General features: G+C 37.3%; 4 protein-coding genes across 6 annotated transcripts; 2 read left to right on the forward strand and 2 right to left on the reverse strand.

Annotated features, from left to right (window-relative positions):
- The first annotated feature begins 1,394 nt into the window (after window positions 1-1,394).
- On the forward strand, window positions 1,395-13,864 carry vari (MAGUK p55 subfamily member vari). Of its 3 annotated transcripts, none has more exons than XM_018546941.1 (7): window positions 1,395-1,667; window positions 9,552-9,854; window positions 10,415-10,651; window positions 10,831-11,305; window positions 11,391-11,725; window positions 11,935-12,009; window positions 12,446-13,864. In XM_018546941.1, the coding sequence occupies exons 1-7, from the start codon at window positions 1,524-1,526 to the stop codon at window positions 12,620-12,622; spliced, it is 1,746 nt and encodes a 581-aa protein (XP_018402443.1). In that variant the 5' UTR covers window positions 1,395-1,523; the 3' UTR covers window positions 12,623-13,864. The 3 variants fall into 3 exon arrangements, with proteins under 3 accessions (XP_018402443.1, XP_018402444.1, XP_018402445.1); XM_018546943.1 differs by lacking the exon at window positions 1,395-1,667 and adding an exon at window positions 6,856-6,895; XM_018546942.1 differs by lacking the exon at window positions 11,935-12,009.
- Window positions 13,865-15,052: 1,188 nt separating this feature from the next.
- On the forward strand, window positions 15,053-19,495 carry LOC108779524 (endoplasmic reticulum-Golgi intermediate compartment protein 3). The gene is made up of 8 exons (XM_018546952.1): window positions 15,053-15,232; window positions 15,705-15,863; window positions 15,933-16,049; window positions 16,122-16,162; window positions 16,241-16,308; window positions 16,803-17,026; window positions 17,111-17,239; window positions 18,797-19,495. The coding sequence occupies exons 1-8, from the start codon at window positions 15,148-15,150 to the stop codon at window positions 19,132-19,134; spliced, it is 1,161 nt and encodes a 386-aa protein (XP_018402454.1). The 5' UTR covers window positions 15,053-15,147; the 3' UTR covers window positions 19,135-19,495.
- Window positions 17,289-18,094, reverse strand: LOC108779525 (reactive oxygen species modulator 1). The gene is made up of 3 exons (XM_018546953.1): window positions 17,937-18,094; window positions 17,552-17,690; window positions 17,289-17,476 (listed from the first exon to the last, which is right to left on the reverse strand). The coding sequence occupies exons 2-3, from the start codon at window positions 17,680-17,682 to the stop codon at window positions 17,368-17,370; spliced, it is 240 nt and encodes a 79-aa protein (XP_018402455.1). The 5' UTR covers window positions 17,683-17,690; window positions 17,937-18,094; the 3' UTR covers window positions 17,289-17,367.
- Window positions 19,496-19,744: 249 nt separating the features above from the next.
- mTerf3 (mitochondrial transcription termination factor 3) lies at window positions 19,745-27,413 on the reverse strand. The gene is made up of 7 exons (XM_018546919.1): window positions 27,135-27,413; window positions 23,834-23,951; window positions 23,706-23,760; window positions 23,518-23,611; window positions 23,199-23,425; window positions 20,126-21,033; window positions 19,745-20,057 (listed from the first exon to the last, which is right to left on the reverse strand). Exons 1-7 carry the CDS (start codon window positions 27,210-27,212, stop codon window positions 19,780-19,782), a joined length of 1,758 nt encoding a protein of 585 aa, XP_018402421.1. The 5' UTR covers window positions 27,213-27,413; the 3' UTR covers window positions 19,745-19,779.
- Between the last annotated feature and the right edge of the window lie 70 nt (window positions 27,414-27,483).

The following is a 27,483-nucleotide window of genomic DNA, read 5'->3' on the forward strand; positions in this document are numbered from 1 at the left end:
AGAGAGAGAGAGAGAGAGAGAGAGAGAGAGAGAGAGACGGAAGAATGGAGATATAATAAGAAAATTAATTAATTTATAATAGCATCATTTGTAATAAATATTATAATTTTATATATATATAATTTATATACTATAATTATATTATTATTATTGTTATATATGTATAATTATATGTGTATACAGCGTTTTTTTATTTTTTCATTTTTATATTTGCGTGATAATATCATACTACTACTATATATTATAATACATTAAATATTATTACTTATATATTATAATTTGATGTCAATATTTAAAAAAAATAACAGACGTAAAAAATATATTCACTTGATTCATGAGCGCGAAAACCAGCAGCGTATATTCTGTACACGTTGTGTCTCACGTTCCCAGCCATGCTTCAATGCTTTATAATGGCATACATTTATCATTCATACGCTGCATAGTTGGCGCAGGTTATTATTACATAGTCAAATGGCTTTTCATCGAGCACTTGGGAGTTTCAAACGCGTCGCTGGAGCATAATCAATTGACAAGTGCAATTTATAAACCATTGAAAATGTTGTGTTTCCAAATGCGAACGAATAGATTGTACATTTTCTAAATACCTGTATTTTCGTTTCGTTCGGCAGATCATAAAACTGCGACAAACATTTTCAAATTATGAATAGGAATAGAGAGTAGTCGAAGAAGTAACAGACACATCGCGATCGATAATATCGATTAGCTAACAGGTGTAACTCCTTAAATGGAACGTGATAATAATACCTAAGAGGCCTTGGGAAGGCGTACCATTGAAGTCGCAAATAGATAGGTAACACTAATTGAATGCTCTTGGATATATTATTTAACAACTATATGCGCTTCGTGAGACCCTTGAGCTTACTCGAAATAAGCCCCAACCCCATTATACTCGCACACTTTCAGTCTCACACTCATTAAAATGAATGAATAAAGGTTGATAAATTTTTCGACTCCAAGGGATGTTCCGTAATTACTTACTCTTTTATCTTATATGTATAGAATATTCTAAAAAAAAAATTCTCATACGAATACGATCAATATTTTTTAAACTAAAAAGAAATGGTGATATTACGTTGATCGAATTGATCAGTTAGTTTTGAATGTTCTTCAAAGGTCTTCTGAAGGAACCTCTCACGTTATTTTCGCGTATATTGTTCAGTGTTTAGATATTTAATTTAAAATTTAGTTTATCTTTATTTCATCTCATCATCGAAAGAAAGCGTTAAACGGTCGTTAAACATAAAATGCTCGAAGCTCAGGTTAAGAGTCGACGGAGATCTCGCATGACAGCCTCGGCCACCTGTAGCTGACGATATTGATCAGACCGAAAGATGGCCACGCCCGGGTTCACTCTCGCGTCGCTGCAACCCCCGTGTTGGAATCCCGCTTCTCCCTCGTCACCCTCTTCCGGCCTCTCTTTCTCCCGACTGTTGTTGGCATTGTAGCCGTATGCCGCATACGGCGATGCGCCATTCCCAGTCCCGGTGAATCCGCAATTGATTATGAACAAGTGCGTCGTTACTGTTCCAGCCGCGTTCATGCACGTGCGCGACAACATTGAGGAGCTGGGCAAAGTCGCCGACGACACGGACCTGCTGTTCCTAAAGGGCCTCCTCGACAGCCCGGTCGTCACGTCCCTCGTGAAGGTGAGTAATTCCTACCTCGAAATTGAATCGCGGCCCGGGAGATTGTCTTGCGAGATTACCTGAGTAATAAAAAAAATCTGGATCCCTTTTGGACATCTTTAGGTTTTTATTCGCTAATAGATTAGATATCGTCACGTCAAAAGCACTTTTTCGTCGGTTCTATTTCTCAACGTAGAATACAAAAACTTAAAAAAAGAATGGCTGAATTTTTAATCTTAAGAGAACTCTTCACAATAAGCTTTCACTCTAAAAGTTTTAGAGAGTATATAATTTCGCACTCAACAATATAATATAAATGTAATAAACACATGATGTAATAACATAATTGTTGAGTGCGAAATTATAATATTGATGTTACGTGTGTTGTACTTCTAATTAATGTCAACTAGCTACATTCTGCGGTTGAATTTTTCTCTTCGTAAGTCTGAAGTTTGTTTTTTTTTTCTTTTAACATTTTATTTTTATCGCTCGGCTTCGAGCCGAGATGCGAGAAATTCTAATGGATAGCAATACCTATTTGCAATTTTCTTCACGACGGCATACGAGTCGTAAACGCGCGAGTGGATATCATTTCGGTCCACACATGTTGCGCGCACAGCTTCAAACGTCTGTTCGTGTACTCAAACGCTGTTTACTATGACCGTGGAAATTTATGAGGGACACATGCATCTGTCTGCGGTTTTCATCGCCGCTGTATCTCTCTGATTTGTTATATCATTGAAAAAAAAAATCGAAAGATTCACGCGAGTATTTTGGCCGTCTGCCCGAGCAATCCATGTCGTTGAACCGTCCTGCGTGAACGTGTTCGCCACGCTTAATGGAATCGATCATTTAGAATGACGAACGCGACAACCGAAATAAACCAGCCGGGTTAAATCCGGGAATATTTTCATGTGCGGCTGTATGGTGTGTAGTGCACGATTCTACAGAGAGAAAATGTGCAGTTCTCTAATTTCTAAATATAGTTTGAAATCTAGGTTTGTTCAGTCTCTGCGAGGAGCGGGGCAGGAAACTAATCGTAGAACGGTAACATTTCGATCATTTATACTTATCGCCTGTTCTCTTACTTTAGTATCAACATGGTAATACATAAATTTAACTCGATACACAGAAAGAATGATGATACGCTGAAGTATCTAAGAATTTAGCTAGATGCAGATGTGAAAATAATTTTATGGAACTAAAAATAATTTTGCAAAAATTTCAAGCGTGATGAGCAATATTGCAAAAAGTTTTAACATTCTAGTTCGAGTCCTACATAATTATTTTGATAGCCCAACAAAATTATTTTTAGATTTGTATCTAAAATTTTAGACATTTCACTAAAATTTCACAAACCGTTCTTATTGAATATTTACTCGCTGCGGAAGAATTTCTTCATTGCGATGCGCAGTACGGTTAATGGAACTAATTCAGCAGCTCTTCAAAGTTCTTCTGATATTTCTGGAGTAAATGTTGCTTTAATGAACTGGACAAATCCGCAAAATTTTAATATGTAGATTAGATTTTACGGTTCGGTTTAGGATAGTATCACGTCGCTGGAATCTGGTTGAGTCGCTCTTTCAGCGAAGGTCGCTGCGGAGCGGAGGCCCAAGACTCGTTCGTCATTCAGCATGGGGAAAAAGAGGGAATTTCGGGAACATAACCGCGTGCCAGCACGTTACTTTTATTTCTCTTCCTTGCTTCTCTCTATACGTGCCTTCACATGTCTGCATCACACGCTCGTAACATCCGCGCGACACCCACGCTATTTCGGTCGCGACACACTTCCCGCGATCGCGAGGAGAGCCGCGAAGAGAGATGGCCTTCGACAAGAATATTACCAGCGGTGGGCTAAAAAAAAAACATTGTTACACGATGCGTGAGTTCCGACTATTCGTCCTCTTGATTGATTGCACTTTTCCCCTTTCCTAGCGATGTTTTATATTGAAAGAGTCTTTTCAGTCTCCCTCACGCATACATACGTTTTCCCCTCGGCCGAGAGCCGGGAACCTACATTCCGGTAATTTTCTACCAGACAAGCAGGTATATCACGTGCATAACAGCAGGTAGAGAACGTCCGGTATCAAGAAGCCGTTAAAGAATCGGCTCACGTCTCTCGCCTTTTACGCCGATGAGCCAACAGTGGAAAGTGCTGACGACTAAAGTGATGTGTCGCACCTTTGTGGAAAAATCGAAAAATCTCAAAGTGGTGTCAAGAGAATGTCCAAAGGGCGATAATTGGATGATGATTATTGAGAAACAAGAAGGAGAAAGAAAATAAGACACACCACTACACAGAGAAAAATATAAAGTAATATTTGCTAGAATGCTGTTAAATTTTATGGAATTGACAGACGTCCATTTATGCAAAATTTATTTTACTTTTCTTATAAATGTGATCGTTGTTTAGTTATATTGTATTGAAAAGAAATAGTTGTGGTAACTATAAATTGATAATTTCAAAACTCAAGTACCTTCAACTAATTTTACAAAGTAAGAATTAAAGTAATACTGAATAGTATAAAAATATGATATACTACTACAATCTTTATTATTTTATAAAACTAATCGCAGATACATAAATTTTAAGGTTGTTAATTTATAGTTGTTAGAACTACTTTTTTTTTCTTTCAGTGTGAAATACTTTTTGCAATTTATAAAGTAAATTTATAAATCTGTATAAATTATCATACATCTCTAGAGTTTATTTTATCACCGAGTATTTTTGTCTTAGCACTGACAAAATTTACTTCACTGCGCGGTAAAAAGTGTATAAAGTCTTGAGAATAGTACAATTTACTTTCTGCAAGATAATACTCAACTGAAATGGATTTACTGTAACTGTAATGTACTTTTTACCTCACATCTCTGGTACTTTTACTTTCAACTAAGTAAAATTCGTTATAAGCTTGGCAAAAGTAACCGGAATATTTTTGCTGGTTTTGTAAGGTAAAAATTGTTCAACCATTTTCTCGGTACGTCACTAGTTCTGCGTAGTTCTGCCAGACTCTCTATAGCTGATAATCACCTGAAACAACCTCATGCTACATCCCGTAGGAAAAATTATAATCCGTGTGCGACAAGCTGCGAGACATAAGAGAGAGAGATTGAGATTTACATTTGCTCAATTGTCCAAATTGCTGTCTTTCTCTCCGTAATCATAATTACGGATAATTGGCTGTGATCTCGCGGGACCTCTTGATTGGACGTAGGTCACAAGCGCGCCTCGCGAGTTGTGGAGTCATCGCTCGTGCATGTCGCAGAAATTCAGGCGCGAGCATGCGTGTTCCGACGGTAACATGTTTTGTAAGTACGTAGCGTGTACGACGAGACGATATGTAATTTTAGTCGGTGAGTCGGCTTTGTGATCGCTCAGGGGAGGAAGTGGGAGAGACACACACGCGACATGCGTGTCGATCCACGTGTGTAGGTGACAGGACTGTATGCTGGATTCCGCCGTGGCTCTTATCGGACGCATATTGTATACACATATTTCTTTATCTTGCACTTGTCTCGGGTGAAGTTTCCCACGTAACCGAGTCCGGCTATTTCGACGTGCGCAGAACTATTTTTGACTTCTAATCAATTCTCTTTTTTTGCCGCGAATACAGATAACGATGAATATACCGATTTTGCTGATCGTTACTGATGAACGCGCAGTTACGTCACTCGGCTGACGTTGTTTGTAACACGAGCTACAAACTTAAACTACCGAGTCTTCAAAACGGTGACACATTTAATAATGGAGCGTTCAAGTGTGCTCGATCGTTAAATGACTATGCAGTCTGTCTGTGAGTAATTTGTTTTTAAAATTGGAAGCTTTACATTCAGTTGAAAACGTATTTTCATTCCACCTGTCGTATAATTTAAAATAATTAGTTCGCACCGAGCAAGGTTTTTTCTAGATACTCTAAATACTTTTCGTTTACAAAACAAACAATTAAAACGGATATGACTGGTATGGCTTCACTATGATGCGATGATTTCTTTATTGTGAGCTTCTATCTATCCTACAATCTTAAACCATTTTCGAGAGTGAAATTATACCGAAGAGGAACATCGATATTAATTTCGATTGCAGCATTCTTTTCAAATGGAATCACTCGTAAAGACTCCTAAATATTATAGAAATCTTATAGTTTCTAGTTTAATAGTTTTGTATATGTTTAGAAAGTAAAAAAAGTAAGAAAAAAGAAATAGATTAATTATTTATCCGTCATTTTTTTATCTGCTTTGACCAAACTTTTATTATAGCGTCTCTGGCAAACGTGGCAATGACAAGCCTCTCACTTGTGTCAACAGTGTTTTCTAAATTAAAAACAATAAACATGCGAACATTTCATATTCATATTTCTTCATGTTAATGAAAGCCGTTTGTTTTAGGGTCATGGCATGCAAAACCTTAAGCATTACTGCAGAATTGGCCAGTCACAATAGAAATCATAACAACGTAAGCAGTAGCAAATCCAACGTATTGATTTCTTTACTATTTACACGTTTTACTGCTTAAATTTTTTTGTGTACCATGACTCTTACGATATATTTCCAAATTCCCGCGACCACTGAAAGGGTTATGGCTTTGTATCAGCTTCGAAAGCCTGGACTATGAAACTGTGCCAATGAGCTAACACACCTATATGATTGCGTTTGCTAGTGTCATATTCTTCATTTGAAGTAGACCTAACTTTGGTGGGTTCGTAATTTGCGAGCTCAGGTGAAAACTACGATAAATAATACAGTCAACAAGGAATATGCAAAGCCTGCAAAAGAGATGATGCCTGAAGCATCCAGAGGCGCATGATTTCGCTCCGTTCTGCGACGACCTTGAAACAGTGGCACCCGGACGAGCAAGCTACGCTCCTGGAGCGAACGTAGCGGAGTGTTGCATGCCAGGAGAAGGAAGGGCCCCCACCTGTTTCAGAAACGGCAGGCGACTCGCCTGAACGGGCTGCCTACGCGGAGGGAGGCCAGACGACGTCAGTAGGCGCGGCAGAGTTTTCTGACTTGCTGCTTATACGAGTGTCGTGTCGCGCGAAGTGACGCACCCGAGCATCACCCTCATCAGCATCCTGCGTGGTCGCTTTTGCCAGCGACACAGATCTGGTTTCCCTCCGTTTGAGAACCGAGCTTTCTCTCTCTCTCTCTCTCACCGATCGATACGACTGCGAGGGCACCGACCACGACCAGTTAAAGCCGCTTAGCTTCACCAGTTCACACGAAGCACTGCGTCGCGACTCCTTCTTCAGGTGAGACGTCGTTTCCCGAAGAAGCATATATTGTAGTCGGCGAGAAAGGCGTCTAACCGAAGTGAGCGGAATTAAGAGCGTCATCTTCAATCTCGCATTGCTCAACTTCCATGAGTGGAAAATACTTGTTTCAGTCATTTACGGAAAGGTGCAATTGAAAAACATGAAAAGTACCGTTAGTGACGCGATAGGGGTAGGATTCAGGTGTGCGATAACGACGAAGTGACCAAAAGACAGCCGGTCGGACCATATGGCTCTATCGTATACAGTCGCCAGTGAACCGGGATAAACTCGATAGAAGGGAATCGAAGAAAACGTAAGATTGCATTCAACGGTAGAGAACGAATCGACTCGTCTAATAATATATTCGGAAAAGAAACGGGAGGATTCGCTTATCCCGCCGTAACTTCGCTGATCGTTCTTGTCGCGATCCGCGTGTAGCAAGGTGCGGCTCTTTTTGCGGGGATCATTCGCAGATCTCTCGAACACCCTGTTCTCTTCGAGAAGAGAAACGAGTTCCGAGCGATTCGTCTCGCAAAGGATCTCTGCTGCGCGAAGCGGATAAATAAATGCCGCCGCTTTATAGTCCATAAACGCAAGTACGACGTGCGGCGCGTCTCGCACGCAGCCTCCGGTAAATCTTGCGTCCCTCCTCTGACGCAATCAGATACAATACTCGGCGCACGAGAGAGCCCGTTCGAAGTAAACGGGAAGAGAAAACGACCGCGGCGGACTTGATGACCCGCGACGAAGTGCGTCGATAAATCTTGCACGATGGACGTCGATTTACAGATTTTCGCGTTTGAACTTCGCGAGCACACGTGGGCGCGCGCGTTGAGCAAACAAGTCGAACAAACAGGAAGCTTGACGTTGAAAAATTTTCGGTGGAACGTCGCCGTTCCTCGCAAATCGTTAATCATTGGGAGAAATGCGCCGATCCCGCAATGCGCCTCGCGAGAGCACGTACGATGAGGAAACTCTCGTTTGACCAGTAAAGCGCGCGTGTATAATGATCGGTTGCAGTTCACGATTCTCGAGAGAAAATAATTCAGTGATGAATCATCGACAACAATCTACATTTATTCGTCATTGTATTGTGCACCATAATAGCAGAGTAATCAGAAAAAGATTTACGGATTTATGTCGAATGTTTTCTGTTTATTTTTATAACTTTGTCATCGTCATCATCATCATCATCATCATTAGCACTACATCCTTTGTGTGGAACTTGATTTCTTCACTGGTTTCGTTTTACTTTCTAAATTCTTTGAAGTGTAATCTCTAAAGAGTGAAAATTTAACCTGTCTTGAAAACGAGTCGCTTAATTTTTAATCTTTAAGAGTGATGAGCTTTCTACAATTCTGTTTCCTAAGGTTTAAGACGTAAGAAACTGACCAAGTCAATTATTTTTCTTACGTTCGACTGTTAATTACGGTTTAGGACTTAAAGCTTAAGTAATGGCTTATCAAAAGAAAGTCCATGAGATTTCACTCTTCAAAATGAGATCCATTCTGGAAACTTTAAAGAATATGGTTAATTAATTTTAATAATTTTTTAAAGGTTTATTAGCTTCAATTTGTATATATCGTAAATTTTTCTTAAAATCCTCTTTATGTTTTTAAAAACAATACATTGAAGCTGTGTTAAGAGAGTCAGTTCATCAAATTTGTATAGGATATTGGGAAATAAACCATCTAAAACGCGTCGTGAAACGAGTCGGAATGGCCTACTTTCCCAATTACTCGTTCATTGTAAACTCTGAACTCCGCTCTGGGTAGGGTGAGACTAAATGGCTTTCGTGTCGATTAGATTAACTTTAATCCGATTGAACTCCGTTGGCATACGCATCATTGCATGTCACTGATCATTAACAGCGTTAAGAGTCAAATTTTTTTTATTCTATAATTTCTTACCTAGATCTTCTATAATTCTCAACTATACGTTTCAAGAAATATTTCCCTTCTCAAACACGAAAATAACAAGTTATACTTGAAAAAATCTGTTAATTCAATGTAGTTTCTTTATTTACTTCTCTTTTTGACCGAAACAAAAACATAAGCCTCATAAATTTAATGCAAAAACCTATTCCAATTTCGAGCAACAATAAAAGCTACTAAATAAATTATTATACATTTTTACGGAAAAGACGGTTTTGTTAAAGTAAGTAAAAATCTAATAGATGCACAGATCTAAAAATAATTTTGTTTAACCATCAAAGTAATTATGTAGGACGCTCAAAGTTCTCAAACTGGATGCTAAAAGTTTTACATCATGCTTAAGATTCCTACGTAATTATTTCGATAATTCAACAAAATTATTTTCAAATCTGTATCTAACTTTTTTTATATACTCAAGCAAAATCATTCTTTCCGCGTTCTCTTGTAAATTAAAGATAAAGAATAAGAAATAAAACAAACAATTGCGAATCTCTACAATGCGAAATAGAGATTTAAAAATATTTAAAATAAAGAAAGGAAGTCAGGAACGTTTTAATCAATTAACATGATGAGAATAGAAACGTTGTTGCGATTTGAAAGTATCAACAACGCGTCAGCGTGAGATGTGAGTTGTGGAGGAGTAACATTTCTAAGCCTCGTGAGAAAAACCAGTTTTTCGAGTCCAGATTTGAAACCTTCTTTCTTTGTTTGCATGCCAGGTGCAGGAGCGTCTCGAGGACCCGCCGGTGCCTGTAGAGCCGGTATGCTCATCCATCTGTGACATCGTCGACGAGGTGTGCCACGCCTTCCAAACCTCCAAGGACTCACACGTGAACGAACTAGTGAATCTTCTCGGTCACGTGCATCTAAGGGCGCTCCTGGAGACACACGACGCGGTTGTAGAACGTAGGGAAGCGCCTTCCAAACCGCCTGATTCACCCGCGTTAACAATGCCAACGAATAAGAAGGAGGAAATGCCTATTAGGGTCGTCGGCCTTCGGAGGCAACCGGATGAACCCCTGGTAAGTCGGTAAACAATGTAGAAATAACTCTGCGGGAAAATAAACAAACATTGTATTGTTTAATATTAAAAAAAAAATATTTCATTCTAATTTTCGATTAATCTCGTTTGAAGTTTATTTTCCCTTCTTTCCGTTCAAAACTTAAAAGCAACATAATCACTTGTATAGTTATTCAATTAGACTCTCTTCTCTCTCTTATTTGATACTGCGACATGTAGAACTAAGTTTAGAATCTAAAGCGAGATTGGAAAAGTTTACCGCGAGAGAAGCTCCTCATTCGCGAATTAGCCCGCCAGATTCGCCCGAAGAAAAGACGAAGATGTTATATAGTTCGTAAATAAGTACGAACGTTTATTTCTCCGACATGCCACGTGTTTCGGCGATTTTCTGGTACTGCGTATTCGAAAGCACCGAAATATGGCTAGCAATTTTCAAGGTCGCACTTAAGGTTTTATTGATCGTTACATTGAGAAGACTTCAATGTCGCAAGTCAAATACGCTTTAATTCGACGTAATTAGATCAGGACGAGACATTTATTTTCATGTCCGTATATTTCCAGGGTCTGACGGTGCAAGTGGATGAAGCTGGAAATATGATCATCGCTAGGATCCTCGGTGGTAGCACGGCGGCTCGTCAAGAACTTCTGAAGACCGGCGAGGTGATACTCGAAGTCAACGGCAAGAGAGTTCGAAACCCTGAAGAACTCCAACTAGCGATTCAGGATGCCAAGGAGAATCTGTCCTTAAAACTGGCTCCAGGCATCGCCTCGGAAACGAATCGACCTCTCAAGTCCACGGTGAGTGTTACGAGCTGTTTTCCATCTCGATGCCTCTGGTAACAACTACGTTCTCATTCTCCTTCCTTACGATGCTCATTCGAGCGTGAAGAACACAACGTCGGCGTCGTAATCGCGGAGCAACGAAAATTCATAATAATCACATCGAGCTGCTGTTTTAATTTGATTTGTCATTGCAGTGTTACATGAGAGCCCTCTTCGATTATGATCCCTTGGAGGACACGCTTCTGCCCTGCCGGGAAATCGGTCTACCTTTCCAAAAGGGCGATATCCTTCAGATTGTTGACCAGGCCGATCCGAACTGGTGGCAGGCGCGAAGAGTGGAGGGCGAGAATCTTGGATCGCCCGGACTGATACCCTCGTTGGAGTTGGAAGAGCGCAGAAAGGCGTTCGTACCACCCGAAGCTGATTTCGTTCATAAAATCAGCATCTGCGGTACTAGAATATCTAAGAAGAAGAAGAGGAAGATGTATCAATCCAAATCAAACGGAGAGTTTGATAGTGCCGAGTTGCTTCTTTACGAGGAAGTCGCTCGGATGCCGCCGTTTCGACGCAAAACTTTGGCTCTGGTCGGACCACGCGGCGTAGGTCGTCGGACCCTGAAGAACAGGCTGATCAACAGCGATCCAGAAAAGTTCGGCACTATCGTACCCTGTAAGAAATATTTAATTAATTCGTGTTTCATCAATCGATACTGGTAGTTTAATTATCGTACTGAGTGAATGTAATCTTTTCGCAGACACATCGAGACCGCCTAGAGTTCTCGAAGAGGACGGCAAGAGTTACTGGTTTACCGATCGCCAGTCCATGGAGATCGACATTAAGGAACACAGGTTCCTGGAACATGGTGAACACGGTGGACATTTATATGGCACGAAATTGGACTCAGTACGGGAGCTAATTAGAGCCGGCAAAATGTGCGTGCTGGACTGTAGTCCGGCTGCACTCAAAATACTTCATAATAGCACCGAATTTATGCCTTATGTCATATTCATTGCCGCGCCCGGAATGGAGCAGCTTAAGTCTTTATATGATCTCGGGAGATCAACTGGCGCCAGCAGTCGAAATCTAACGGTATTCTTATCCAAAGTTTGCACCTATATTTTTACAAAAATTGTCTTTTTCTACATCTTAAATCTCTACATTCTCCTTAGAGCTCCTCCTATCAATTTCATGTGATGCTAGCAATTTATATGCGACAATTTATTTATTTCATTGTTTATTTTATTTTGATTCCATCACTTTAGTTAATTGTTGTATAAATTTGATGTTGGCTTTGCTAGTTCGACCGCCAGAGTTCCATCAGGTACAGCTCGAGAAGAGCCAGGACACTGGAGTCTCTCGCATCTTTATACGAGGTTTGTATTATCGCATGATTCGTATTGTTTTATCATGCATCATGTATTTACAGTAATTTGGAATGTCACAAAATTATTAATAGTTACAAATTTAGTTATGTACTTTAATATCTCTTTCGCACGCTGTTCCTTTATTTTAATTTAATTCATAGAATAGAATTCTTCAATGCTTAATCACGAGAACCATAAAAATTTAATTTTTCTCTTGGTAAATTCGCGTCCTTACATAAATGTAAATCGAATATCTCTTTAAACTCTTTTTATAATCGAAATTAAGGGAACTGCTATGTTTGTGATCTCGTCTAAGGTTTAAAATGCATCTGACATCACGCTTTTATTACGAACCAATTATCATGTAAAGCATTATCTTAGAAAAAAATATTTTATATAATAAAGCATTAAAAATGAAAAAAATGATTGATGATCTATTTAACAGGAGGACGATTTAAAATCTACGTTGGAGGAATCTGCGGCCTTGCAGAGAGCCTATGAGAAATACATCGACCAGGTGATCATAAATGAGGACTTTGACAATACGTTCAGGCAGGTGATTGCAGCTTTAGACGCCTTAGCCACAGAACATCAGTGGGTGCCGGTCAATTGGATCTACTAATTAAGTTCTGAAGTGCTCGACCTCGAAAAACTTCAGAGTCAAGAGCTGCGACAAATTTTACGCGCGAATAAAAGAAAAATTTGTTTATTACTGCCCACATCACGAAAACTGCGAGATTACCTTACGAGAAGTGGTATTCAGAATCAGGCTCCGTTTGTCGCGCGGCTAGGAAAATGCAAGGCACGTGTAATCAGAGTACAAAGAATGCTATGAATATCTCATGCCGTGTGAAGCGATATCGACGTTGTCGCGTAAAAGGCGCGGTCGAGAATCTCATTATTATCGTTTATCATAATTAAATACAGCGTTTACGTTAGTTTGTTATAGATTTACAAGCGACCCGTTCTGCGTATGGAATCTCATTAAAAAAATCCTTGTTTCATACATTACTGTATACATTAAGTCATAATGTACAGAGAATCGCGAATCTTCTCAATCGTTCGTCCTAAACAAATCGACGTAACGATAATGATATGTGAGACTAGTTACGTTCAAAAATGGAAAATGAATACTTTTTTTACAAAATGAAAAATCATATCGCACGCTGTAATTTTACTGCCAATCTCAACAACGACTGTAGAAGCAATTCGGGTCGATTGATGTGTTAGACCGCCGTCCAATTAATTTTAGTGTATTTTTAATTTAATTAACGACAACTGCGTATACACGTACGATCATTTATATCTATTCGACTCCGCTATACACCTTTCTCGTGAATTCTGTTTCGTGTTTCATTTTGCTATTCGTGCACGCTGAAGTAATATTCCTGGCATGGAGTGCCTTAATAAAGCGAAAATTACAAGCGATATTCATATTCGGTTTTTATTTGCAAATTGGCTTAAGTAAATACAGTTATCTGATTCATGACATCTTAAGACTGTGATGACTTAGGACGGTCCTAAAATATATAAGGTCCGATTATGAATATCGCCCTACTGTGTCAACTTGACAGACTCATCTTGCATTCGGATTTCATGATGGACAAAACTAACATTGCCTTTTCCCTAACGTCTTCGATGGACAGTCGCATATACACGCATATACATCTATACGTACACATTCGAATTTTTTAATTCACACATACATCTAAAAAAAATATATTTGTAGATTAAAAGGGCTGCTTTGTACACAGAATACAAGTATAAATTATATCTGTATATTAAATTGAGACATCCTGTCCCGAAGAGCAATGTGATGCACGATGTGGAATAAAGTTTATCGAGCATTTGTTACGGACTAGAACTGTGCAACGAATGGATTATTATTTCAGTATTCCTGTCCTCGCTCCTTTTTCAGAGCTTTGCGAAAGGATGTTTATCAAACCGAAAATGTTACTAACGATAGATATAAGAATTTAATAAATTTTTTATCTTGATTATATATAGATTGAAAATGTGCAATGAAGCAAAACAAGTATTTTATACATGTGTATTATATTTTCTTTTTCTTTTTTCTTTAATACAAATCTGTATCATATTTTTCTCATATATGTAAAAATTAAAACAGATGAAAATAAAACTCTCAGGGAAATTCATTTCTTTTATAAATGATATCTTATATATTTATTTAAAAGAATATGCGAAGAATAACGTTCTTTATATAAATTTATATAAGTAGATTTATGCATCATTAACGTTTTATTTTTATTATTTGTTATTTTAAACAAATGAAAATAAAAGTCTCAAGAAAATTATAAATCTCATAAATACCTTAGTTATTATTATATTTAAAGAAATATACAGAAAAAATGTTTTAATAATATTGCAAATAAATTTATGCGTTATAAACTTTCTTAAACAGCGTACGTATAACGCTTTTATTTCATAACAATCTTTCATAACTAAAAGTAATTAAAAATATTTCTTCGGTCTTTTATTTATATAAAGCCTAATTTTTTAAAAAATATATTAACATTATTAATGTTTACCAATGATTGACATTATAATGAAGAAAATAAAAAACGTTATCAATATTATAATTGATTACCTTATTGTTTACCGAATGCTAAACAAGAATGACATGACAACCGGCGGGAAGCAGTCAAGTAGAAACCTCGGCTGCGTTCAAAATCATCATCTGAATATAGGTGTCGTGTTATCCTTGTTTATTATTTGTGAAGAACAAGGATAAAACAACATCTAGGTGCATCCGGACGACGATTCTGAACCCCTGAACACGCCCTAAGAAGCCAAGGAAGATAACTGTCCTCAGTGCAAAAGTGACGGTTTCGAAATCATAGGGCCGGTTCCTTTTATTTGCACCATTGTGCAAACCATTATGCACGTTCTTCTCCCTCCCTCCAATGTGCGGAATATGTCCGTCTTCTTTATAGGTGCAGCACATATGTGAGAAACGAAGCGAACGGGGCCTACCGGCTAATCGGCCAATGGTAGCGTATTATCTGCCACGTTTCAAGGTGGCAGAGTGGCTTGTCATAAACTCATGACACGTATTTGTCGTGCGAGAAAACCCTCGGGCCGCTGTGAGCGATCGCCGTGTATCGTCCTCTCGCCGTCGTCGGGAAGATGCAGATGCTACGGCAACTGGACGTACACCCAAAGGTGCGCGAGGAGGCAGATATCCTCGTGAGGACTTTCAGCGGTGCTATTGGTAAACACAGTGTATTCTGTAGCGATACTGTACGATGACTGTTCGTCGTCGGCGAAAGCGAGACCTGGAGAACCTCCACGAGGACCGAATATGTCGTTTACATTTCGCTACGCTAAATAGTATTGTTTGATGCGAGGCGAAACAATACCGGCGAGCGATTAACCTCTTAGAATTTTTCTGTTGACATGTCATTAAAATACTTGACTGAAATATTTCATGAATTACAATATATTCCATTAAAATATTTTTATCCGGATCATCCAGTATTTTAATTCGTGTTTTGTAATATTCGTATAAATGCACGTAATTGTGTTTGTTTTGTTTCTTCATATGTCTCTTGATAAGAATTATTTGTTTACATTTGGCGGTAGTAAATAAAATGCAGTTTGACGTATCTCTCTTGTTATATTTAATAAGAAAATTATTGATCTCACGTTAAACTAATGTAAATGACGAAATAATGCCTTTTCAGTTACAATCATTAGTACAATCATCATGGGCATACTGTTTTTGTCAGAGGTAAACTATTATCTTACGCCAACTATGAGCGAGGAATTATTTGTAGATACATCCAGGGGTTCTAAACTGAGAATTAACTTGGATATAATAATCCCTGCTATATCTTGCGATCGTAAGTATAAATTGCACCGGTACATAAATAAAGAATGATATCAGTCTCAGTCATTTCAGTGTTTTGCAGTTTTATCGATAGACGCCATGGATACGACAGGTGAACAGCATTTGCACATAGAGCACAATATTTTTAAGAGACGATTAGATTTGAACGGTAAACCCATTGAGGATCCACAAAGGACAAGTAAGCGTAATATTCTTCTCGATATATATGTGCAACAGCTAAAAGTACTATGTAAAATATATTTTATTGCAGATATTACAGATGCAAAGGCTATCAGTAAAACTACAGAGAAGGTAACGCAAGATTTCTATAGATATCTTGTGAATAAAGTATTTGCAAATTAGTTATTATTGGATAGAACATTTTTACAGGCAGTGGAGATCGGTTCCACTACAGAACTCTGTGGAGATTGCTATGGAGCTGCCACAGACAGTATGAAGTAAGATCTCATTTGTGTGTATTAGAACACTATGAAGTATAATCCTATTAGTATTCTACTTGTGGTAGATCTTAATCATAAGGCTTATCTACAATGTTTTTTATTTCCTGTTTCTTATTTTTTTACCCATTTGTATCTCTTGTCTTTTTGCTTTTTATTCCATTTCTTCGATTTTTATCGCCAGAAAGTTAACAAATGACAAAAAAAGATAAAAAAAACATGATTATTGATAAAACTGTCGCAAAGAGGAAAAGAGGCAAGAGGTAAAAATGATAAAAAAATGAGAAACAAGGAAGCAAACAGTACATTGTAGAGTAGTCATTGGGCTGTTGTTTTTAGTTGAACTTTTTCCATAATTTATTCTCTCAATGCTTTGAAAATCTCATTCTAAAGAATAAAATTCACTCTAAAAATTTTAGAAAATATTTTTCTTGTTTTATTAAGAAGATTAAATCTATTAAAATCACATTTTATAAAATTTCATTTGTTCACAGATGTTGCAATACCTGTGAAGATGTATGGGAGGCCTATAGACGAAAAAAGTGGGCTCCGCCAGATCCGGCTGACGTTAAACAGTGTCAGAATAACAAATCTATGGATAAACTCAAGCATGCCTTCACGCAAGGCTGTCAGATTTATGGTTATATGGAAGTGAATAGAGTCGGTGGTAGTTTTCACATCGCGCCAGGCGCTAGTTTTTCAGTCAATCACGTTCATGGTGAGCTAATGAAACTTGAACTTTTTTTTAAATAACATTCCCAATAAGTATCATGCTCTAAAGGCTTGTTCTTTGATGTTACAGTGCACGACGTTCAACCTTACACTTCATCCCATTTCAATATGACGCACAAGATTAGACATTTAAGTTTCGGGCTTAACATCCCAGGGAAAACAAATCCTATGGATGGCACGACTGTGGTCGCCATGGAAGGTATGTCCTTGCTCCTTAATTCTACTTTTATTAAAGACTTAATGACTTGCGCTTACAATACAATTACAACGAAAAAGATAGGCTGCAAGATACTCGATAACGTAGCTCCATCCACACTGATCCGTGTACTAGCATCGTATCCCTGTTCCAATAGCCATGAATGTACCAAATGTACCGCCACCTTGAAGCATTACTTTGCCAACGTTATTCAACAATTCTCTTCCTCTCATTCCATATCTGGAAAGTTTCATATATATTCAAATTTTCTAATGATACGTAATGATATTTTCTATATATACTTATTTTAAATACCTAAGAGCAGAAAATCCTCCAAAGAGCGCACCGGAGGCCATTCCTACGCAAAATCCAATTGTAAAACCTAATTTCATTCTATCGAAACAAGTCGGCCCTTGTTGATAAGCCCCTCCAGGTACCACCGGCATTTTACAGCCTGTAAAACAGTTGTAATGCCAGTATTTGTTTCGCTTTCCACAAACTATTTTTTTTTCTAGTTTTTGATCTTAATAATGTCTCCAGAATGGAGGAAAAGCTTGACAAATTAAATTTACTCTTGAACAGCCTTGCGAGTTTTTTTATTTATGATAAATAAAAAACATCTCCAAGTTTTTAATAGAATTAAGTGTTTTTGTATGGAGTTTATATTGACACATACGAGGTTGATTAAGCACACACTTACTGTTAAAATGTCTGTTACGTAATCTTACGGTGTGCGCGATGGATTGGGAGTGATATTATTCTTACTTTTCAATTTTGAGCTTGATCGCAATTTTTGTGCAATTGCCGGAATTTTTCAATGCATCGCAGTCATATCACAATATCGGGAAGGCGCCATGACAGTTTCGCAACGTGAGCAAAAAGACGGTTGCGCCGTCTGCTATTTCCGTTTCGTCCGTACCGTCATCCGTGGCGGGAAATTTCAATTACATCAGTGACATACGTATACAAATTTTGTTTTTGAAAGAACTTAAGCCGATATTCGTTCTTATCTTAAGACCGTCTTAAGTAATGTCTCAAGATATTAAGATATTAATGCGGCTCTGGCCGCCGATTCATAGTCGAGTTTTATATTTAAGACTGTATACAATCTTAAGATTTTGTGAACCAGTCAGAGCTGTTAGCATCTTCAGAAATTCTTAAAAATTACTTGAAATAGTCTTAAAATGATTTGATTGGCTTATGATATTTTGAAACTGTACTTAATTACAAATTTTTGAGCAATTAGAGAAATTTGAAATTTTCTCAGAAAAAATTAAGTAATGTACTTGTATTATTTATAAAATATAAGAAACTAGAATCTTTCTTATTCCTTTAAAAGATAGTACACAATTCAGAACTCTTTTACTTTTTAGTAAATTACCTTAACTTTTTAAATTGCTTCTTTTTCAAAAATTAAATCCACGGAAAAATTCTTTTTCTCGTAATTTACCTACACGTATATCACACATAGACATATCTAATTGCATATTGAAAAGATTCGTCCTAATTCGAATTTATAGTTTTTTCTATCAATATACGATGCTATTGTTTTGTTTTCAGGTGCTATGATGTTTTATCATTATATCAAGATTGTCCCAACAACGTACGTCCGCGCGGATGGCTCAACTCTCGTTACAAATCAGTTTTCCGTAACGCGGCATGCAAAACAGGTATCTTTGCTCACCGGCGATTCTGGGATGCCGGGTGTATTTTTCAACTACGAGCTGAGCCCGCTCATGGTAAAGTACACGGAAAAAGCGAACTCGTTCGGGCATTTTGCAACGAACACTTGCGCGATTATCGGTGGTGTATTCACTGTGGCCGGTCTGATCGATTCGTTGCTCTATCATTCGGTGCGTGCGATACAAAGGAAGATAGAGTTAGGAAAGTACAATTAAACACTTTGGATGCAGCAGCATCGATTATTCTATTCTGATTCTAATTCTATTGTTATTTCGTCGATCTGGTCGTGTTCAAATAATTTCGAAGATATAAGTATCTTCTCCAAATAAGCGAGATGAGTCGCTGAAAATGGATTGGGATTAGTATTAATCGCTGATGCGGCACGGCCTTAGGCGGATAATCAGATTAACTAGGATTAATTTTAAAAAAAGTATTAAAAATACTCGATTTTCCATTGAAAATCGAATTTTCTGGACAATGGTGCATTTTTATTGCACCATTTTTATTCGGATAACTATTCTCATCTCGTTTATATTAAAGTCATCTCAAATATGTTGAAGGATATACTTAGTATTATAAGCGCAATTGAGAATACATTACAAAATATCTTTGTTATACGATATAAAAAAGAAATTATTGACATAACTTATTGATATAATGGCATATGCTTTATCTACTTTTTATTTAAAGATGACGATTGTTTTAATTTTAACGATGTAAAAACCTATTTATACGTGTTGTACATAAAAACCAGCAAAATATATAAGAGCCTATTGAATTCTCATGACAGGAATATCACTTCTAGAAATAATTTGAAAACAAAAAGCATCTATTAACATTTATTTACATCTATATTATAATTAAAACGTTTTGAGAAACGCATTGTAAATATCAATAGACGTCTTTGCGATATCTCTACAAAAGTCAACGTCTGTACCGCTGACTAAAGCTAGTGGCGAAACATACATTGGTTTAGAAGGATCATACTGTGCCTTCTTCATTTCCACCAGAAACAAATGTCTCTGTTGGAGTCTAGTTTTTCGACAAAGTAAAATATGTGGCATCTGCGTAATAAAATCATGTTGCAGCTGCATTTTATTGTGGGTATAATCGAATGTACTTAGCAATCTGCTACGATCTAAAAGCACAATTTAAAAGGTCAGATAAATTCATGAATTCTAAAATTACGTTATTGCAGATGCTTACTCTTGATCCATATCCTAGGCAGTGTAAGAAGCAATTTTTTCACTTGCATCTGTTCAAAACCCATCTCCTCTCTGATACTGAACGTGTTTTCCATTAGATGTATCATCCTGTACGTTATTATCTTTGGTCCCTTAACTGTTAGGTTTCTGATTTCATTGCCGTTGAGTTTGAAGTTACTCTGGAAGTAACCAAGTCTGCCGTCTATATCTTTTGTACTAAACAAGAGCCAGTTGGGATTCTTGCAGATTATCGTCTTTATCATTGATACACTGAAATTATGCGCCCTCAAGTATCTTATTCTCGTGTACAGATCATCCATGTCCTCCTTGAAGATGTTTGGATTCTTTGTAATAAATGTACCTAAGTAATCAGCAGGTACTCCGCAGTCGTGCAGGAACCTTATGTATGGTTTCACGTCTCGATCGAAGTTGAGGTTCAAGATGTACTCCACCATCCCCTCGTTTGCCTCGAATTTGTACAGACTGACTCCAAGGTTTACCAGCTTCTGGATCGTGCGGGACTTATTTGCGTATTTGGCGAAGCTGAAAGTCGGAGTAAGAGGCGTACCAACATCTGACAGGTCTTCGGTGCATACGTCCAGGGGATGCGGCAAACGTATGTCATGATCGTCTAGATAGTCCTCGCAAGTAAACGAAGTTGTGCTTGTATTATTACTCAGGTTAGGTAACGGTTCCACCGTATAACTTCCATCCTCGGTCTTCGGTAGTTCTGACAAGGCATTCGGTTCGGAGGCTTTCTCGACGTCTCTTTCGAGCTCCTTCGACGCGCATTGTCTCGGTCCGCCGCTTTTTGAGATAGATCTAATTAAATCTATCGCGACCGGTCGTGTTGTCGACACGAGTGAACAACAACGTTGAAACATGTCTGAGCGCGGCCATCTTTTAACTCTAAACAGATCTAACTAAACTTCCCTACAATTCGAGGAGCTAACTACGTAGCCACATTTACGAATCTTCTCGATGGATAATACAGTTTTGGTTTCTCGCACGTTCAATATTATATTTATTATATTATTACATTCCAAAATGTCTTCTCTCAAAAATTTTATTCGAAATATGTAATATGTACATTTAACATAATATTGTATTATATCGATTCTATACTATATATTGTATTGTAAAATTTTCGATGAAAAAGGCGATTTTGGAATGTAACCATATAATTATGTAATGTAATATTACTATATATAGTAATATTAATCAAATAACATTAAACTCACATTTTAGACGATTTATAATTCGAAATGTTAGAATTCAGGAGATTATTTTATTTATGTGCGACGTATAGTACGAAAAAGAATCGAAGTCAAAATGGTTAAATAAAATATACATGTATTAAACGTTCGCGCGCGCGCGCGCGCGTTTCGATATATATTATGCATACATATATTTAAATAATATATAAAATATATATATTAAAATATAGAATTTTTTTTATAATAAAATACATAGCATGAAAAGTTATAGAAACGCGTCAGATTTTGATCCTCAGATCGTAAAATGGGCTTAAAAAATAATCATGCTCAAGATATCTGTAAAACGTAATTATAACTGAAAATTATTACCATGATTATCTCAGATTTATTGTCTTAAGTGTGCCGATAGAACTTTGCATATAGCGATAGCAAATTTGCATCATGTTTTTATGAGTCATCTGTAGTGATACTTACGTAGGAAAATATAGAAAAACGAATCCGTACACGCTCGAGTACATATAACGAGATTTGCAATTTGCTGAGTCAACGTTACGGGGAAAGGAGGGTGAATGAAGAATGCAAAGAGCGAAACGCGAGACGTATGTATGAACAAATACTTTTTTTATTATCTTAAAACGATTAAACGCGTTATATTAAATATAAAGGCGGCAAAGTAATGCGCTTTGATTTACATCAATATATAATATACAATTGAAAACAACACAATTACACACTACATCCCAGAATGTTCCACGTTTCTTCGTAAAGAATCGTGAAACACGATTCGTGGAAGGCTGTTACCTGCACTTGTAAAACTTACGCAAAATTTTCTCGTGCATACACACACACACATACACGCACGCACACATTCATGCAGATGTTATTATATTATCTGGGTTCTTAATTAATGCGTTATGTCTCTTTACAGCAGCTCTATTATGGTGAAAGTGACGTGCCTGCGCTATTTTATGTAATAAGTATGTTAATTACACATATTAAGAACACTTTGATTTTCATGATTAGTGTCTGAATATCAAAACAATGTAAACAAACTAAAGGAATGTTCTTTACGGTTGACCTCGACCAAACTCCAAAATTAATTTCCTCCGGTGGTATAATGTGTTAATTGATTCCTGTGCAATTTAACGTGAGTAGAATCGTTAACTTTTTTTTCTCCATTTTCGCTGCATGTTGAAAGAAAAATTAAAGGTCACAGACACTACAACTAATTGCGTAATACAGTTGGACGTTTTTTCTGCTAGGCAATTAGTCGCTGATTATAAGTAAATATTTAATATAATTATAGTTAAAATATTATAGCTATGACTACAATTTGGTCGAAGTCGGCCTTAAATAGTAAGACAAAAACAAGCGCATGGCTTGCCGCATTGCCGTGCTCCTTCCGCGTAGTTATTGTTCGTAGCACGGCCGATTATATCTCATCAATCCAGTTGTGTTTCGCGCATCAAATGGTTTAATTCCATAAAATCGTTGTGTGTAATACGGCACAATGTCGGGAGATACATTCTAACGGAGAGTTTGACTAGGCAACTCTGACGTGCATTATTATTCCGATTGCACCGATGTATTGTTCTATGTATTTTCTCCCTCCTTTTTCTGTTGCGCAAGTTTTCGCGTGTAATATATCAAACTGGCTAATCGGTGTTTCACGGTCGAGTTCAGAGCGATTACGGAGTCGACGATGGCCAAGAGTACACAGCGTTCTGTGAAATCTATCTAGCTGTAAGTCGACGTAAATATAATTGTAGCGATTCTCTCTTGTCCTTAAATTAAATAGCACGTATGTCCTGCATTCTTATTCCGCCGCGTGTTATGACTAGATCTTCGGATCTTCACTCGTGTTTCAGTCGGGCAGCCGTTATCTCATTCGTTTCTTCGCCGTCCGACTGGCGAGATCGAGCAGCTGTTCTCTCATTTGTTGCCTCGCCGTCCGATTGGCGAGGGCGGGTAACCGTTCTTTCATTCGTCGCTTCATCGTTCGTCTGACGATTTTTGGCTTGCTGTCGTAACTGAGCTCGCTTCAGACTTGTCATTAATTGACTGGATTGATAAAGCCAGCTGGCCTGAAAGGTCATAACGTTATACGCACGTGTGTCGCAAACTTTTAGAATGTTTATTCGTTCAAAATCGAATCTCTCGACGCTAATGTACTTACCACCATGATCATGCAGTTCATTAAAATGGGCATGGAGAAAACTACGGATATAAACAGGCCTTGTGAATCGAAGTACTGCTGTCTTGAAAATACCCTGTGAAAGTTGTCAAGAAAATTATTAAAAGGAAAAATCCGGAGGAAAGAGAAAGAACCGCTTTGACAAGCCACAGCCGCAATTTAATACGTACATCCAATTTGTTGCCGCAACCTTGTTAATACTTTCTGAGAAATAAACCAGGAGTACTAAAACAGAAACAGAGCTTGTAGTATTGTGATAACTAGGCAAAATCCGCAGTAAATTACAATAGACTCTTACAGAGCACGAGAAACAGGATTATCTGAAAATTTGCGTGGTTTCTTGTCATTAACGCGGTCATTGTAACGGCAATATGAAAAGTTAATAGTGCAGCTAGCCATGGATCCCTCCAATCAATCTGCAACAATATATTCATACAAAATACGTTAATAATTGCGTTTAACAGAAAAAAGCTTTACAACTATTGTTAATATATTAAAGAATTTTTTAATATAATTACTGCTATATTAAAAAATCTTACAATTATATTAAAAAGTTCTTTAATATAATGACGACTCTTAAAATAACTACAAGATTTTTTAATATAACTGAACAAAAAAGTCTTTAATATAATTGAGATTCTTGTACTTATTTATATATATTTCTTCAATAGATCTAAATATATAAACCAATCACATTGAAGAATTTTACAACAGTTGCAAAGCTGCTTTTTCTGCTAATCGCAATGTTTTAATTTGAAGTAAATAAAATTGACATCGAAACACCTAATCTTTAAATAGGAAAACTGTGCTATAATCTTATCTCCTAAAATATCCTTTCACTACGTTTAGCGGAGCTGCAAAAGCGAAAGGAGCATAAGGTAAGGTCAATTTCGAATATGATGTAATTCTGAACAAAATAAGATTTAGATATTCATATAGTCGAGTGATTCTTATATTTAAAAGTTTCTTAAATACAATCTGAAGATGTCATAAACCAATTGGAGAATGTATTAGTATCTTAAGATGATTTTAAAATAAAAACTACTACGAGATAAAAACTACTAAATTCAAAAATTAGATTTAAATCTTATTTCATTAACTTAGAATTGCATCATATTCAAAATTGTAGCACCTTATCCCAACACATGTTTCTCTCCCCCTCCCTTATCATTTTAGCGATGTTATTATTCGTACAAGGTAATCTTGTGAAAAAAGGATTGAAGAAAACATTCGAAAGCACGGCGCACGATAACCGTTTAAAAATATCCAGAGAGATTCTGGAAACCAAATTACGCAGCGTTTTCGCGACGAGTTGCACGCGTCTCAGCGACAGGACGCCCTTGAGAACGAAGTGTGTCCATGACAAAAATAGAGCGCCGATATAATCGGCAATTTTTCGCCGCCGTCTTCTCGTCCAGGACGATAAAAGGAGGTCGCGGTATCGGCGGAAGCCGATTGATTTCTATTCTCGCTTCCCGTCTAATTCGTGCACACGACGTCGGTGATAAGATAAAGGATCCGTGCATAGATCTTCGGGGCTCGATGCGTCAATAATGTATGTACATATTGTACATAACGCGAGTGTCAGACGGCCGGCCTCGCCAGCAGCGTCAAAAACGAAAGTTGCCGGAGCAGCGAATTGCGCGCCGGTCTGCAGGAATCTGGAACGTGAGGATGTCGTATTGATATACAGAGTAGATAATATGCAAAATTGCGTAATACCCGGTTCTACCAGTATAATTTAATCTCAGTTCAACTAACTCTTCTTTTTTAATCCGGGAAATTAAAAAAAAATTAAGTAATACCCATTTTTACCAAGGTAGATTAACTTTAATCCCTCAACTTGTACTTTATCTTTTTCTAATTCTAAAAACTTATAGTTCATCTTTCCCTAATTCTAGGAAGATAAAGTACAAGTTGAATTGAGATTAAAGTTAATCTATGTTGGTAGAAACGAGCATTAATGACACGAATTGTACAATTTATGCTCCCATTTCTTCTCTCTCTCTAATGTAGATTAACTTTAATTTCCATTTATTTTTTATCCTTTTCTTAATTTTATCGGTGTACTCTTATTTTTACGCTTGATTTCTGCACTTAATCAATAGAAATTCATTAACGGAAATATATATAAATTTGAGTTTATAATGAGAATGTGTTTACATTTGTAGTGAATTTAAAATGGAAATGATAAGAATTCAGAACGGAAAAGAGCACATTTTCATGATAAATTGTGCGATCGTACATAAATTTCCATTCTAAATCGTACAAACATATATACACCTTCACCTTCAGTGAATCGTATAATTTTCGCGTTCGTTGCTGTGTAATTCTATGTATTTTTTTCTTTTTGCGGTGCGTTTAGCGATTCCTCTTCTGAATTATAAGTCGAAAAATGTTGCAGAAGATCCGTTTTTACTCGCGCTTTTCACGTTCAATTTCCTCGTGTTTCTCTGCTCTTCTATTCTTATTTTTCAATCGCGAGATTTAACGTCTGCTCTAACTTTTCCTCACTTTTCTTTTTCCGTACCTTTTCTCCTTTTCCTTCTTTCTCCAAAAATTCCGTAAATACTATATTTTTAACAATAAGATGATAATTTAAAGCTCAAATAGATGACAAGTTAAAATAAATAAATTAAAAGTTTTAAATTAATTATTAGGTTAAAAATGTATTACAAATAAAACACAAATATTAAAAAGCTATATGAGCCAAAGTTAATTGTTTAATGATAAAAGCACTGAACTAAAGCATTAAACTACTAAATAAATAAAAAGTTACTAATAAAATAAAACTATTAAAATATTCTTATAAAAAACTAAATATTAAAACTACTGAAAACTGAAAATTGTAAAATATTACTATTAAAATTACAAGACTATTTAAAAAAAGTAAAGTTATTAAACCACTACATAAAATCTGACAAAACAACTAGCTTTGGCTTGTGTGTATGACTCTTTAATTTATTTTTATTTATAATACATTTTTATAATTTAATAATTAATTTAAATCCTACAAATAGCATAACAAGTCCAACTAAAGACTATAAAAAGAGATCTGTGTCTTTTAAAAGTAATAAGTCTTACTGAGGACTCTACGAAAAGAGGACTGTAAAAAGCTTTTGACTGATGCAACGTCCCGACATATCTCTCTGAATCACATGCTTGATCTCGATTATGATATGAACGAGCGTAACTCGTAACGAGTATAAGTCTCGAGACGACAAGACTCGCGTCTTGTGTATATATATATATTAAGTATACATTTTTGACACCAAATGTCAAAGCGGCACGAGAATTATATCATGGAACGAAGAACACAATATAATCAACCGCGACTCTAGTTTCTCGTCTTCCCAGCCGCGATCAAAGTGGAAAAAATTCGGATTTAATAAGCGGTCAGTTGACGTCGTCAGAAAGAAAAATAAGTTAGATGAGACTGGTAAGGAACTGTCAGTCATCACGGGACGGAAATAACGAAAAGCCGCAACAAGGCGGAAGAGTAACGAGTATAGAAGAGAGCGAAAGAGGAAAAAAAAGAATGAGGAAGGAAACGAGAGAGAGAGAGAGAGAGAGAGAAAAAACTGACGGGTGTAACTCACGCTTTGCAGGAAGGGCCAGATGCCGTCGATGCTGTCCGTCGCTGTGAAAAGGCTGTGAAACGGCTCGTCCCTCGACATTGTATGCCTATCGCGACGTGCGGGTGCCTCGTATGAATATATGTTCGACGATGACAGCAGCAACGACTGGAAGGCGCCGAGAGAACAGGCGGAGGCGGAGAAGAAGACAAGCGCATCCGCACGACTCCGAAAATCCTAAACACGCACACTGTAGCTGCAGCTGCACGCACTATTCTCACAGCCACTCACAGCCACCGGCGGCGCAACTCACGACTCACGACTGACTGACTGATCGGACCGGACCGAACTGGACTGATGGGACAACCGCGAC

This window comes from Cyphomyrmex costatus, unplaced genomic scaffold, assembly GCF_001594065.2.
Source record: "Cyphomyrmex costatus isolate MS0001 unplaced genomic scaffold, Ccosl1.0 scaffold60, whole genome shotgun sequence".
NCBI lineage: Eukaryota > Metazoa > Arthropoda > Insecta > Hymenoptera > Formicidae > Cyphomyrmex > Cyphomyrmex costatus.

Bases quoted from the DNA above. Each gene is read 5' to 3' on its own strand.
- vari (XM_018546941.1), top strand. From the start codon at position 1,524: ATGAACAAGTGCGTCGTTACTGTTCCAGCCGCGTTCATGCACGTGCGC. The intron at 11,306-11,390 runs GTAAGAAATATT...ATCTTTTCGCAG, and splicing joins GTTCGGCACTATCGTACCCT to ACACATCGAGACCGCCTAGA. The intron at 11,726-11,934 runs GTATTCTTATCC...TGGCTTTGCTAG, and splicing joins CCAGCAGTCGAAATCTAACG to TTCGACCGCCAGAGTTCCAT.
- LOC108779524 (XM_018546952.1), top strand. From the start codon at position 15,148: ATGCAGATGCTACGGCAACTGGACGTACACCCAAAGGTGCGCGAGGAG. The intron at 15,233-15,704 runs GTAAACACAGTG...ATGCCTTTTCAG, and splicing joins GACTTTCAGCGGTGCTATTG to TTACAATCATTAGTACAATC. The intron at 16,163-16,240 runs GTAACGCAAGAT...ACATTTTTACAG, and splicing joins TCAGTAAAACTACAGAGAAG to GCAGTGGAGATCGGTTCCAC.
- LOC108779525 (XM_018546953.1), bottom strand. From the start codon at position 17,682: ATGCCGGTGGTACCTGGAGGGGCTTATCAACAAGGGCCGACTTGTTTC. The intron at 17,477-17,551 runs GTATTTAAAATA...GAAACTTTCCAG, and splicing joins GGAGGATTTTCTGCTCTTAG to ATATGGAATGAGAGGAAGAG.
- mTerf3 (XM_018546919.1), bottom strand. From the start codon at position 27,212: ATGTCGAGGGACGAGCCGTTTCACAGCCTTTTCACAGCGACGGACAGC. The intron at 23,612-23,705 runs GTACGTATTAAA...CAACTTTCACAG, and splicing joins GTTGCGGCAACAAATTGGAT to GGTATTTTCAAGACAGCAGT. The intron at 23,426-23,517 runs GTAAGTACATTA...ATGACCTTTCAG, and splicing joins TGAACTGCATGATCATGGTG to GCCAGCTGGCTTTATCAATC.